The sequence below is a fragment of the Nycticebus coucang genome, chromosome 10 (assembly GCF_027406575.1).
Source record: "Nycticebus coucang isolate mNycCou1 chromosome 10, mNycCou1.pri, whole genome shotgun sequence".
Lineage (NCBI taxonomy): Eukaryota > Metazoa > Chordata > Mammalia > Primates > Lorisidae > Nycticebus > Nycticebus coucang.
Window position 1 is genome coordinate 21,562,386 of NC_069789.1, and position 14,719 is coordinate 21,577,104.

The window sequence follows — 14,719 nt, forward strand, 5'->3', positions numbered from 1 at the left end:
TTATTTAATATAAGTGATCCAGGTCAACATCAATAGCCATAAATCACGTTGACAGTATATACCCTGGATGTGATGTAATAAAATGGCTCTTTAGTTCTATGATCTTCCTCCCAAAAGTCCATATCCCCAGCATAATCATGATTTTTTATAAAGGTGCCAAGACCAGTCAATGTGGGAAAGGACAGTCTTTTCAATAAATGGTGCCAGAAAAGCTGGATATCCACATGCAAAAGAATAAGGTTGGGTCCTTACCTCATATCATACGAGGCTGGACAATTAAGTTTGTGAACTCATTGTAGAAAAAGCAGCATATCCCTTGCTGCTGACTATCACTCTGGTCACCTTCAAGGTACTTCCTCCCCTTGGGAAGCCATGCACTGACACCAGCACCTAGTCTACCCTTCAGAGCAATTTGGAACTCTTTTTCTGGAACGGCCATCAGAGCTGTCATTGTACATGTCTGATAATTAAGCTCATGAACTCATCCTAGAAAAAGTGCTACATACTTCATTGCTAAATATCACCACAGTCACCAGATGGCCACGGGGAGTACTTTGAAGGTGACTGTAGGGATAGCAAGAAATAAGGTGTGTAGCACTTTTTCTAGAATGTGTTTGTGAACTTAACATACCTCATATACAATAATTAATTAAAAATGGAATGAGGATCGGGCAGCGCCTGTGGCTCAAAGGAGTAGGGCACAGGCCCCATATGCCAGAGGTGGTGGGTTCAAAACCAGCCCCAGCCAAAAACAGCAAAAAGAAAAAAAAAAATGGAACAAGGATCTAAATGTAAGAGAAGAAACTACAAAACTCTTAGAAGAAAACTTAGGATCCCATAACATGGGATTTTATCAATGACTTCTTGGATATGACACCCAAGGTACAGGCAACAAAAAGAAAAAAACAGACAAACTTTCCTTCAAAATGAAAACATCAAAGGATACTATCAACAGAGTAAAAAGACAACCCACAGAATGGAAGGACAATATTAGCAAACCACATATCTGATAAGAAATTAATATCTAGAATAGAGAGAGAACTCCTAGAACTCAACAACAAAAAAGAACCCACTTCAAAAATAAGCAAAAAGTTTGAAAAGACGTTTCTTCAAACAAGATATACAAAAGGCCAATAAGCATATTCAAAGATTCTCAATATCACTATTCTTTAGTGAAACGCAAATCAAACATCACAGTGAGATAGCTATACAATGAGACAAATTCCAACAGAGAGACATTCTTTACTATACCCCTGAGTCCTCCTCAAAACTGTGGAGGTCAGCGAAAACAAGAGAAGTCTAAACAATAGCTACGAGGTGCCTAAGGAGATATGACTACGAACTATAATGTGGTATCGTGGATAAGATTCTTGAGGAAATTTGAATAAACTATGGACCTTAGTTAATAATAATATATCAATACAGGTTTTATTAATTATAACACATATCATAAATACTTAGATATTAATAATGGGGAAACTGCCAGAAGGGGTGAAATGTGGGAACTCTCTAAACTATCTGTTCAATCTCTCTGTAAACCTAAAGCTGTTCTAAAAACTAAAGCCTATTAAGAAAAACTCAAAAAGTAATCTATACAAAATAAAAAATCAAATGAAAGAAACAATAAAAAAGAAGTGAAGTGCTAAAGCATGCTACAAGATGAATAAATGTTAAAAGCATTATGCTGTGTGGAAAAAGAAACAGTCACAAAAGAACATCTACTTCATTTATATGAAATATCCAGAATAGGCAAATCTATAGCAGCAGGAAGTAGACAGGTGATGGCCCAAGACAGAGGGATTGTATGGGGAGAAGGGGAAACAGGGAGTACAGCGCTTCTTCTGGGAGTGACGAAAATGTTCTGAAATCCATCATGGTGACAGTCACACAACTCTGTAAGCACACTAAAGGACACTGAACTGTACACTCTGAAAGGCTGAGTTGTATGGTACGGGAATTAAATCCCAATAAAGTTGTTACTAAACAATGATCTAACAGAATTTCCTGGAACGAAGATGGAAGTAAGTCTTCAAATCACTAGGGCTCGCTAAATAAATGCCTAGCAAAATAAATTTTAAAATATCCACCTACTAAACAAGTAAATGGAAGAGAAGAGAAAGCATTTACATACAGTATAATCCCAATTAATAAACATACAGGGAGTGCAGAAAACAGAAAATCACATTTGATAAATATTACAGTATTAATTGGTTTAGTCATCAATCATCAATGGATTTGTAAGTTGAAGTATGATAAGAAAAAGGATATTTACCTAGTTTCAAGTTATCTCCCCACAAGATACTTTATAAAGGGAAAAGTAGTAACTTTAAAATGGAGAAACCCGGGGGGCAGATGCCATCTTAGCCATGTGATCAAAGTTAACATCACCAATAATAAAATCTAGGTATCATAAATCCTTGGACATGATGTACTCAGAAGGACTTAACACCACTTCTGAGTATTCCTGCCAAAAACGTATAACCTAGATTTAATCACAAGGAAACATAAGACAAACCCAAATCAACATTTCATGGATGTTAGCCTTAATTCTCTAGCTAAAATTTAGGTTGCTTGTGGTTAGACATCATATCATGTGTTTATAATGAATTTCTCAAATTTCTGAAGAAGCACGAAGCAGAGAGCAGATAATCAATATCAGATATGGCAGCAACAGTGTTTAGACTGGGTTACAGTGACAATCTCACCTCCGTGGATGGCCCTCAACCCAATCACCTGGAATCTAGATGTTCCTCTCTATAAAGATACTCACAATACGTTTGTTTCATTGGGTGGATCTAAAAAGTAAATGAGATGACTGCACATAAAAATATTTTGGAAATCACAGAGTGCCATGCCAATGGAAACCATTATAATCAACTTTTCACATAAAATAATTTCCAAATTATTGTTTTGAAATAACAGTTTTGACTCACCTTGAAAATTAGAATCAGCCTGTGATAAAATACTTAAGAACCCTCCTAAAAGATTTTTCACAGTTCCCTGAAGATTAAAAAACAAAACATAAGAAATTAAATTTCTTACCCTCACACAAGCATAAAGGAATTATAATGTCATAACAACTTATTACTTATTTGATTGGGGGGTCAGTCTAAGTCTACTGTATAAATATTTATGTACTTTAAAATGTCTGGAAAGAATACTACATAGGATTACACATAATTTTCATTTTATTTTTATACTGTTTTTGAATTTTCTGATTTTCTAAAATAATAGGTACATTCTCAGAAAACATATGAGCATTAATTCTGGCTAGCTAATGACAACATTAATTTTTATGCTAGCTTAGAAAATTATAGAATTAGAACCTTTTGGAATACCATTTGTAGGTAAAAATGCACCTAAGGTGCATTTTTAAAGGTAAGCAGTGAGTCATCTCAGTTTTCAGACTGGTTGGGTTATACATAAGGAGTTGTGTTATTAGAACACAAGTCTGGTAAATATCAATCACATTTAACTAAATATAGTGTTTACCTGTTGCATGAGCAGAAAAATATTTTTTTCTTTCTGCCTAATAATTTTCAACAAACTCTCAAATACATGAGCAAGGACGTCAAGTTTGGCTTTACTAACAGAAAGCAAATTTAATTCCAGAATACAAATCTCAGGATATATTATTTCCCCTTGAGTGAGGTTTTCAGGTAAGGCATTTGGACTGCTTGATGCACTAAAACCTTCTATTTCAAGCTTTAAATCTGCCTCTGAAAAGGGAAAAAGAAAAGATTATTTTTAATCCCTAAACATTAAATATTTCAAATTTTGTTCACCATTTTAGATCTAGTGGCAAAGTGCTATCTAGAGATGCTCACACAACCTTTTCCTACAATAGGACACTTGATTACAATATGCTTCCTGAATAATCAAGCCTCCTGGATATTTTGAAGATTAATGAGTAGCCTTAAAAGTAATTTTGGTCGGCAGGAGGCAGAGCAAGATGGCAGCCGAGTAACAGCTTCCTTGCATTTGGGCACCGTGAGTCTGGGGAGATAGGACTCCAGGCATCTCTGGCTGGTGGGATATGCCCATCTTCACCCCTGAGAGGATACAGGGAGTCAGCGAGAGACTTCTGGACCCCAAGAGGAGGACTAAAACAGTGGAAAACCGGCAAGTGGTCGCGTGTGTTCAATCCGTCTAAACCCGCCCACAACTGTAAGTTCAGTAGCAGCAAGACTGCAAACCAGAAAGGCCTTACCTGTGAACTGTTTTGGTGTCTTTGGACTTGGCACTCAGCTGAACTGCCTTGGGGAGAGCCTGAGCGGGAGTGTGGAGAACTTTGGCCTTTGTCTAGGGCCCCAGTCTGAGCCGCTGAGCCAGACGGAGCTAATAGTGTTTGGCTCTGGGTCACAGGCAGACATTGTGAGGGATCTGCCCCGGCAAGCTCCGCCCTCAGGGTCGCAGAGCTGGAATTGGGTGGGAGCTGGTAACCCAGCGACCAAGTAGCCTAAGGGCGGGGTCTCAGCCGCCTTGCAGCCCTAACCCTCTGGGGCAGAGGGAGACCAGTTTTGACACACAGGGTAAGTGGATAGCCACTTCAGCAGTGATTCCAGTGACAAGCACTTCCCTGAGAAAGCTTCTGCTCAGTAAGTGAACAAGTTCAAAGTGCCTTTTAAGTGGGCTGAAGAGAGATTTAGGGTGTCTACCTGCTGGGGTTTGAGAAACTAGCAGCCTCCAGTCGTATCAGAACTGTGATTAACATCTCATACCCCAGAAGACCACGTGTTGCCCAGACAATATTCAATAACATATACATACTGCTTTGTTTTTGGTTGTGGTTTTTTTTTTTTTTTTTTGGTTTGGTTGTTTTTTTTGTTTATTTTGATGTTGTTGATTGTTGTTTTGTTTTTTAAGTTCAACCTTTTCCATACAGATCCTTTTTCTTTCTCAATTTTTCTAGTTTAATTATAATTTCCCATTGCTGCCTATTTCAATAATTAGAACTTCATTTTTGTTAGTGTTTCTACCGCTATTATTTGGTTTTTCCAGCCAATTTTATCCCGTAAAGTTTTCTGTTTGCTTGTTTTGGTTTGATTTATAGCATTTTTGTCTTTCTTCTCTACTTGGTGGAGGGAGGTGGGGTACTGTGTCTGATCAGGTTAGCAAAGAGCTGCTGACCTCAAGGGAACCACCCAACTGGGCACCCCCAGAAGGTGGTTTTTTTTTTAAGGTTGTATCAAAGTACCCTACTGTACACCTATATTGCTCTGTCTCCCTCTTTCTGTGCCTCTCTTCTTTTTGTCAATATTCCTTTTACCCACCCCCTCTCCTTTCTCTATTTTTCTTTTTTTTTTTGTTATCACTCGGTCCTCCTTTCTTTCATCCCTTTTTTGCTCTTAAACCTTCTCACACTTCAGGTCCTGTAACCCTTAGTCCACAGACACGAGAACTTAAAGAGCAAGAGGAAGTGAAAGGAAAATTAGGGCAAGGAAACAGATAAAAGAAATCACCCATGAGGAAGAATCAGCAGAAAACTCCAGGCAACATGAAGAACCAGTCCAGAACAACCCCGCCAAGGGACCATGAGGTAGCTACTGCAGAGGATTCCACCTATACAGAAATGGTAGGAATGACATAAAGGGAATTTAGAATACACATGTTGAAAACAATGAAAGAAATGATGGAAACAATGAAGGAAACTGCTAATAAAGTGGAAAATAACCAAAAGGAAATCCAAAAACAGAATCAAATCAGAGATGAACAATGTGAAGAATATAAAAAGGATATAGCAGAGCTGAAGGAACTGAAACAGTCAATCAGGGAACTTAAAGATGCAATGGAAAGTATCAGCAACAGGTTAGACCATGCAGAAGAAAGAATTTCAGAGGTAGAAGACAAAGTTTTTGAGATAACTCAGATAGTAAAAGAAGCAGAAAAGAAGAGAGAGAAAGCAGAACGTTCACTGTCAGAATTATGGGACTTTATGAAGCGTTCCAACATACGAGTTATAGGAATTCCAGAAGGGGAAGAAGAATGCCCCAGAGGAATGGAAGCCATACTAGAGAATATTATAAAAGAAAATGTCCCAAATATCACCAAAGATTCTGACACACTGCTTTCAGAGGGATATCGGACCCCAGGTCGCCTCAACTCTAACCGAGCTTCTCCAAGACACATTGTGATGAACCTGTCCAAAGTCAAGACAAAAGAAAAGATTCTGCAAGCTGCCAGGAGTAAGCGCCAGTTGACCTACAGGGGCAAATCCATCAGAGTGACCGCAGACTTCTCTAATGAAACTTTCCAAGCAAGAAGACAATGGTCATCTACCTTTAATCTACTTAAACAGAACAATTTTCAGCCCAGAATTCTGTACCCTGCTAAGCTAAGCTTCAAAATTGATGGAGAAATCAAATCATTTACGGATATACAAACATTGAGGAAATTCGCCACAACAAGACCAGCTCTACAGGAAATACTTCAACCTGTTCTGCACACTGACCACCACAATGGATCAGCAGCAAAGTAAGAACTCAGAAATTAAAGGACAGAGCCTAACCTCCACACTGATGCAAAAGATAAAACTAAGCAATGGACTCTCACAAAATAAGACGAATAGAATACTACCACACTTATCAATTATCTCAATAAATGTCAATGGCTTGAATTCCCCACTGAAGAGACATAGATTGGTTGACTGGATTAAAAAACACAAGCCATCCATTTGCTGTCTGCAAGAAACACACCTGGCTTCAAAAGACAAATTAAAGCTCCGAGTCAAGGGTTGGAAGACAATTTTTCAGGCAAATGGAATTCAGAAGAAAAGAGGAGTTGCAATCTTATTTTCAGATACATGTGGATTTAAAGCAACTAAAGTCAAAAAAGACAAAGATGGTCACTTTATATTGGTCAAGGGAAAAATACAACAAGAAGACATTTCAATTCTAAATATCTATGCACCCAATTTAAATGCTCCCAGATTCTTGAAACAGACCTTACTCAGTCTGAGCAATATGATATCTGATAATACCATCATAACAGGGGACCTTAACACTCTTCTTACAGAGCTGGACAGATCCTCTAAACAGAAATTAAACAAGGATATAAGAGACTTAAATGAGACCCTAGAACAACTGTGCTTGACAAGACGCATATAGAACACTCCATCCCAAAGATAAAGAATATACATTCTTCTCATCACCCCATGGAACATTCTCCAAAATTGATCATATCCTGGGACACAAAACAAATACCAACAGAATCAAAAGAATTGAAATTTTACCTTGTATCTTCTCAGACTATAAGGCACTAAAGGTGGAACTCAACTCTAACAAAAATGCTCGACCCCACCCAAAGGCATGGAAACTAAACAATCTTCTGTTGAATAACAGATGGGTGAAGGAAGAAATAAAACAGGAAATCATTAACTTCCTTGAGCATAACAACAATGAAGACACAAACTACCAAAACCTGTGGGATACTGCAAAAGCAGTTTTGAGAGGAAAATTCATCGCTTTAGATGCCTACATTCGAAAAACAGAAAGAGAGCACATCAACAATCTCACAAGAGATCTTATGGAATTGGAAAAAGAAGAACAATCTAAGCCTAAACTCAGTAGAAGAAAAGAAATATCCAAAATCAAATCAGAGATCAATGAAATTGAAAACAAAAGAATCATTCAGAAAAATAATGAAACAAGGAGTTGGGTTTTTGAAAAAATAAATAAAATAGATAAACCATTGGCCAGACTAATGAGGAATAGAAAAGTAAAATCTCTAGTAACCTCAATCAGAAATGATAAAGGGGAAATAACAACTGATCCCACAGAGATATAAGAGATCATCTCTGAATACTACCAGAAACTCTATGCCCAGAAATTTGACAATGTGAAAGAAATGGATCAATATTTGGAATCGCACCCTCTCCCTAGACTCAGCCAGGAAGAAATAGAGCTCCTGAACAGACCAATTTCAAGCACTGAGATCAAAGAAACAATAAAAAATCTTCCAACCAAAAAATGCCCTGGTCCAAATGGCTTCACTCCAGAATTCTATCAAACCTTCAAGGAAGAGCTTATTCCTGTACTGCAGAAATTATTCCAAAAAATTGAGGAAGAAGGAATCTTCCCCAACACATTCTACAAAGCAAACATCACCCTGATACCAAAACCAGGAAAAGACCCAAACAAAAAGGAGAATTTCAGACCAATCTCACTCATGAACATAGACGCAAAATTTCTCAACAAAATCCTAGCCAATAGATTACAGCTTATCATCAAAAAAGTCATTCATCATGATCAAGTAGGCTTCATCCCAGGGATGCAAGGCTGGTTTAACATACGCAAGTCTATAAACGTTATCCACCATATTAACAGAGGCAAAAATAAAGATCACATGATCCTCTCGATAGATGCAGAAAAAGCATTTGATAAAATCCAGCATCCTTTTCTAATTAGAACACTGAAGAGTATAGGCATAGGTGGCACATTTCTAAAACCGATTGAAGCTATCTATGACAAACCCACAGCCAATATTTTACTGAATGGAGTAAAACTGAAAGCTTTTCCTCTTAGAACTGGAACCAGACAAGGTTGTCCTCTGTCACCTTTACTATTCAACATAGTGCTGGAAGTTCTAGCCAATACAATTAGGCAAGACAAGGAAATAAAGGGAATCCAAATGGGAGCAGAGGAGGTCAAACTCTCCGTTTTTGCTGACGACATGATCTTATACTTAGAGAACCCCAAAGACTCAACCACAAGACTCCTAGAAGTCATCAAAAAATACAGTAATGTTTCAGGATATAAAATCAATGTCCACAAGTCAGTAGCCTTTGTATACACCAATAACAGTCAAGATGAGAAGCTAATTAAGGACACAACTCCCTTCACCATACTTTCAAAGAAAATGAAATACCTAGGAATATACCTAACGAAGGAGGTGAAGGACCTCTATAAAGAAAACTATGAAATCCTCAGAAAGGAAATAGCAGAGGATATTAACAAATGGAAGAACATGCCATGCTCATGGATGGGAAGAATCAACATTGTTAAAATGTCTATACTTCCCAAAGCAATCTACCTATTCAATGCCATTCCTATCAAAGTACCTACATCGTACTTTCAAGATTTGGAAAAAATGATTCTGCGTTTTGTATGGAACCGGAAAAAACCCCGTATAGCTAAGGCAGTTCTCTGTAACAAAAATAAAGCTGGGGGCATCAGCATACCAGATTTTAGTCTGTACTACAAAGCCATAGTGCTCAAGACAGCATGGTACTGGCACAAAAACAGAGACATAGACACTTGGAATCGAACTGAAAACCAAGAAATGAAACTAACATCTTACAACCACCTAATCTTTGATAAACCAAACAAGAACATACCTTGGGGGAAAGACTCCCTATTCAATAAATGGTGTTGGGAGAACTGGATGTCTACATGTAAAAGACTGAAACTGGACCCACACCTTTCCCCACTCACAAAAATTGATTCAAGATGGATAAAGGACTTAAACTTAAGGCATGAAACAATAAAAATCCTCCAAGAAAGCATAGGAAAAACACTGGAAGATATTGGCCTGGGGAAAGACTTCATGAAGAAGACTGCCATGGCAATTGCAACAACAACAAAAATAAACAAATGGGACTTCATTAAACTGAAAAGCTTCTGGAGAGCTAAGGAGACAATAACCAAAGCAAAGAGACAACCTACACAATGGGAAAGGATATTTGCATATTTTCAATCAGACAAAAGCTTGATAACTAGCATCTATAGAGAACTCAAATTAATCTACATGAAAAAAGCCAACAATCCCTTATATCAATGGGCAAGAGACATGAATAGAACTTTCTCTAAAGACGACAGACGAATGGCTAACAAACACATGAAAAAATGTTCATCATCTCTATATATTAGAGAAATGCAAATCAAAACAACCCTGAGATATCATCTAACCCAAGTGAGAATGGCCCACATCACAAAATCTCAAAACTGCAGATGCTGGCGTGGATGTGAGAGAAGGGAACACTTTTACACTGCTGGTGGGACTGCAAACTAGTACAACCTTTCTGGAAGGAAGTATGGAGAAACCTCAAAGCACTCAAGCTAGACCTCCCATTTGATCTGGCAATCCCATTACTGGGCATCTACCCAGAAGGAAAGAAATCCTTTTATCATAAGGACACTTGTACTAGACTGTTTATTGCAGCTCAATTTACAATCGCCAAAATGTGGAAACAGCCTAAATGCCCACCAACCCAGGAATGGATTAACAAGCTGTGGTATATGTATACCATGGAATACTATTCAGCCATTAAAAAAAATGGAGACTTTACATCCTTCGTATTAACCTGGATGGACGTGGAAGACATTATTCTTAGTAAAGCATCACAAGAATGGAGAAGCATGAATCCTATGTACTCAATTTTGATATGAGGACAATTAATGACAATTATGGTTATGGGGGGGGAAACAGAAAGAGGGAAGGAGGGAGGTGGGTGGGGCCTTGGTGTGTGTCACACTTTATGGGGGCAAGACATGATTGCAAGAGGGACTTTACCTGACAATTGCAATCAGTGTAACCTGGCTTATTGAACCCTCAATGAATCCCCAACAATAAAAAAAAAAAAAAAAAGTAATTTTGGTCTTCAATAGAACCACAGGTATTAGCAATAGTAATTTTTATACACGTATGATTACAGATTTAACACATCCCTCTGACATGACTGGGAAAAAAACTGTCCCAAACTTTCTGACCTAGAAATACCTACATCACAGAGTCATTCAATTTGCCTGCCCATATGGCTTAGAAATGGTAGGCTTGGCTATTGATTGGATGAATCTAAACTTGTCTTCTTCATAAATGAGACACAGATCTTGTCTTAGTGAATAATGTGTTTTGAAAATTTAACTAATATGTCTTTTAGACTGCTATATTTTTGAAATGTTCATATAGTTAAGAAATTTATAAATTTCCACCTAGACAAGAATTCTTTAAATTGATATCTACTTTTACAAACATAAAACACAAAAGAAACCCACAAATATTAAAAAAAAAAAACTGTCCTATGACACAGTTGTACTATAATAAAGCCACTATTAAAAAAATTTTTTTTTTTTTTGCAGTTTTTGGCCGGAGCTGGGTTTGAACCCACCACCTGTGGCATATGGGGCCGGTGCTCTACTCCTTTGAGCCATAGGTGCCGCCCAAGCTAATATTTTTTCAAAAGCAACATGGGTCCATCAAGTCCTTCAAGATATCAGTGATCATTCCTATTTTCTTGATGGGAAAAAGAAAATCAACCGTAAGGAAGATAAACTCAGTAAACACTAATGGTGCTGAGATATAGTAAGACCATAACATAATAAGGTGGAGCTTTCCCAGAAATATGTTGGCTCTCACCAATCCATCTTTTCCATTCTACCCAAGTTTTAAATCTGAAGACAAAGGATCAAATTCACAGTGCGGTTTCATCCTAAGGGCAAGATGGACTGTGGTAAACTAAGAAGAAAGCGAAGCTACAGCATCACTGGATGCCACAGAAAGATGTTCTGAATTCCTCATATTATTTAGCCTTCATAACAAACTGCCCAGAGGCTCTTCCTATCAATGTCCATCTGGCTAACTTGTTTTTATGTAGGCTTCAAGGTGAACATTGCCTTTGCAGAAAAGACTTCCCTCACCACCCAATCACTATTACTATTGTATCAGCTGATTTTATTTTCTTTAGTCCATTCATTTCTTGTATTTATCGTTTTTTGCACTAGAGTGCACAGTAGAACCTCCACAGCAGACCACCACCTGACACTGACCACCTCCTTCAGCTGTCCTGATTTTCATCAACCGGACATGCACCACCTGTACATATCAGTACAGTAGGCCTAGTTCCTCATGATGACCACCTCTGTATGCTGACTAGTTTGCCATGGTCCATTGGGTGGCCAACTTACAGAGGTTCTACTGTAAATTGGAAGTGGGGACTTTTTCTCTTACCCCATGTTCTTAGGTGTTCAGAAAATGTTCGTGATAACAAAATAAATCTTATAATTGCATATATAAACACTGGAATTTGTTGTGAAAATCAAATAAGATAAAGCAACAATGATAATTATATGGCAATTCTAAAGTAGTAGTCTGAACCATTTTGCCATTTAACAATCTGACTTGCAGATCAGATCATAAGAGCGTTAGTGATATTTTACCATCATCCCAAGTTTCGCCATCCTCAGGATTGCTTTCACTATCAGCTTCATAACCTTCTTCTTCAACTAAAAGTTTAAAACTACAACACTGAGAATCCTCAGCTTCTTCTGAAAAATCACCAGGCTGGGATGACAATTCTTCCTCAGATTGATGACTCTATAAAGCCAATGTAATTCAAAGGTAAAAGCTGTAACATTTGCTCATATTTAGTAATAGAACACTTATTACTCAAAGTCATATTCAGGACAATTTTAATATTTTCTTGAAGATAAAACCATAGTAATCAATATTATTATCATTATAAATCATGAAATTCACTAGGCAAAATTTCCCAAACTCTCAGACAACTTACCTCAAAAAAGAAAGTTTTTAACAGAGAAAGCTATAGGTCGCTTCAATTTTGTTGAAAAATAAATCTATTTAAGAAATTTAATTTTAGTCAGACTGGTCTGACAAGTTCACAAACTCATCCTAGCTACTCATTGCTGAATATCACTACAGTCACCTTCAAAGTGTTCCCCTTGGGAAGCTATGCACCAATGCCAGTGCCTAGTTCACCCTGCAAAGCAATTTTGGAACTCTTTTTCTGGAATGGCCATCAGAGCTCTCATCATATTACCCTTGATATCCTGAATGTCATCAAAATGTCTTACTTTTTATATTTCCTTTATCTTTGGGTAAAGAAAAAAGTAATTGGGGGGAGGGGGCAAGAACAGATGCGTAGGGAGGATGTTCCAATACAGTTCTTTGTTTTCTGGCTAAAACCTCTCTCAAAAACAGTGCCATGTGAGCTGGTGCATTGTCGTGATGCAGAGGTCATGAGTTGTTGGCCAAAACTTCAGGTAGTTTTTGTGTAACTTTTTCATACAGCCTTTTCATTACTTCCAAATAGTAAACCTGGTTAACAGTCTGTCCCACTAATACAAATTCATAAACATTGCCTCTTCAGAAAAGATGACTGATGTTTATTTGGTCTGCTATGCTTCTCATAGTCAGTTGACAAGTTTGATGTATTATTTGACAATTTTTTTTTTTTTGAGACAGAGTTTCATTATGTCACCCTTGGTAGAGTGCTATGGTGTCACAGCTCACAGTAACCTCAAACTCTTGGGCTTAAACGATTCTCTTGCCTCAACCTCCCAAGTAGCTGGGACTACAGGCACCTGCCACAATGCCTGGTTATTTTTTGTTGTTGTTGCAGTTGTCATTGTTGTTTAGCAGGCCCGGGCCGGGTTTGAACCTGCCAACCCACGTGTATGTGGCCAGCACCCTAACCACTGAGCTATGGGGGCCAAGCCTAATTTGACAATTTTTGCAATGTTTTCATCACTCTGCTTGTTACTTGCTGCCATGACCTCTCTTCCTCCATGATGCTTTTTCTCCCCTAGGAAAGAAGTTCAATCCATTTGTACACTGCCATTTTCTTCATGGCATTAACATGGGGACTAACGTGGCCCTGATTTCACTTCCATTCTTGGCAAATTTAACAAGAAATTTAATTTTTGTTCATTGCCCTGACATTCTTGTGATGGCACACAAAAACATACAACAATAATGAACACCACTCAGCAAGATACCACCACACATCAACATGAACACAGCTGTGAGACACAGGCTGGGCGCCCTTCATTCAGTGGTTAGAGTGCCACACATGCAGCAGGGCTGGTGGGTTCAAACCTGGCCTTGGGCCTGCTAAAAAAGAAAAAAATAGTTGGGCATTGTGGCAGGCATCTGTAGTCTCAGCTACAAGGGAGGCTGAGGCAAGAGAATTGCTTGAGCCAGAGTTCGAGGTTGCTGTGAGCTATCATGCCACCGCACTCTACTGAGGGCAATAAAGTGAGACTCTATCTCAATTAAAAAAAAAATTATGAACCCTTACCAAGTTGTTTGTACAGCACTGTCAATGAAAGCACACAGTGGCAAGTTCCTGAACTTAACTGTCACACCTTCATACAATAATAAAGGACTAAAAACCACAATTAAGTGAAATTATACTTCATATAACTTAATGCTAATAAATTAGGCGTCAATAAGTTCATGGAAAAATAGAATTAAAACATAAAAATTAAAATTATAAACTTTATTTCATAAAAGACGTTACCATCAAGTTCAAGACACTTTTGTAAGTGATGGTAACAGCCAGTTAGTCCATCCCTGAAGAACCAAGGGTCCTAGGAATTTAACCATGTCAATGCAGTCTCTTTTATATTATTAACTAAAAAGAAAAATGGGTACCTCTAAGACATTTTAAGATTAGGAAACAAAAAGAAGTCTGAACGAGCCAAATCAGGACATATGGGGGTCCCTACTGATCTCCCATCAAAACTGCTGCAGAATTATCCTTGTTTGGCTAGAGGAACGAGAGAGCGAGCAGGAGCATTGCACTGTGCAGCAGGATTCTGCGCTGAAGTTTCCCCAGCATGTTTCTGCTACAGCTTTGGCTTACTTTTGCCTTTCACAATAAGGAGATGTTATTGTCCTTTGGCCTTTCAGAAAGTCAACAAGCAAAATGCTTTGAGCATCCAAAAAACACGCTGCCTTGACCTTGGCTCTGGGTAGCCCTTGC

General features: G+C 38.1%; 1 protein-coding gene across 9 annotated transcripts in view; it reads right to left on the bottom strand.

The window, feature by feature from the left end:
- The window catches only part of LYST (lysosomal trafficking regulator), a 205,892-nt gene that overhangs the window by 137,825 nt on the left and 53,348 nt on the right, over positions 1-14,719 (bottom strand). For 8 of the 9 annotated variants that reach the window (XM_053605216.1, XM_053605215.1, XM_053605214.1 and 5 more), the window contains 3 exons: positions 12,153-12,309; positions 3,493-3,719; positions 2,934-3,000 (listed from right to left, as the gene is read on the bottom strand). In XM_053605216.1, the coding sequence (XP_053461191.1) occupies positions 2,934-3,000; positions 3,493-3,719; positions 12,153-12,309 (451 nt within the window). The remainder of the gene's footprint in view (positions 1-2,933; positions 3,001-3,492; positions 3,720-12,152; positions 12,310-14,719) is intronic. The other variant, XM_053605218.1, reaches the window with a different exon arrangement.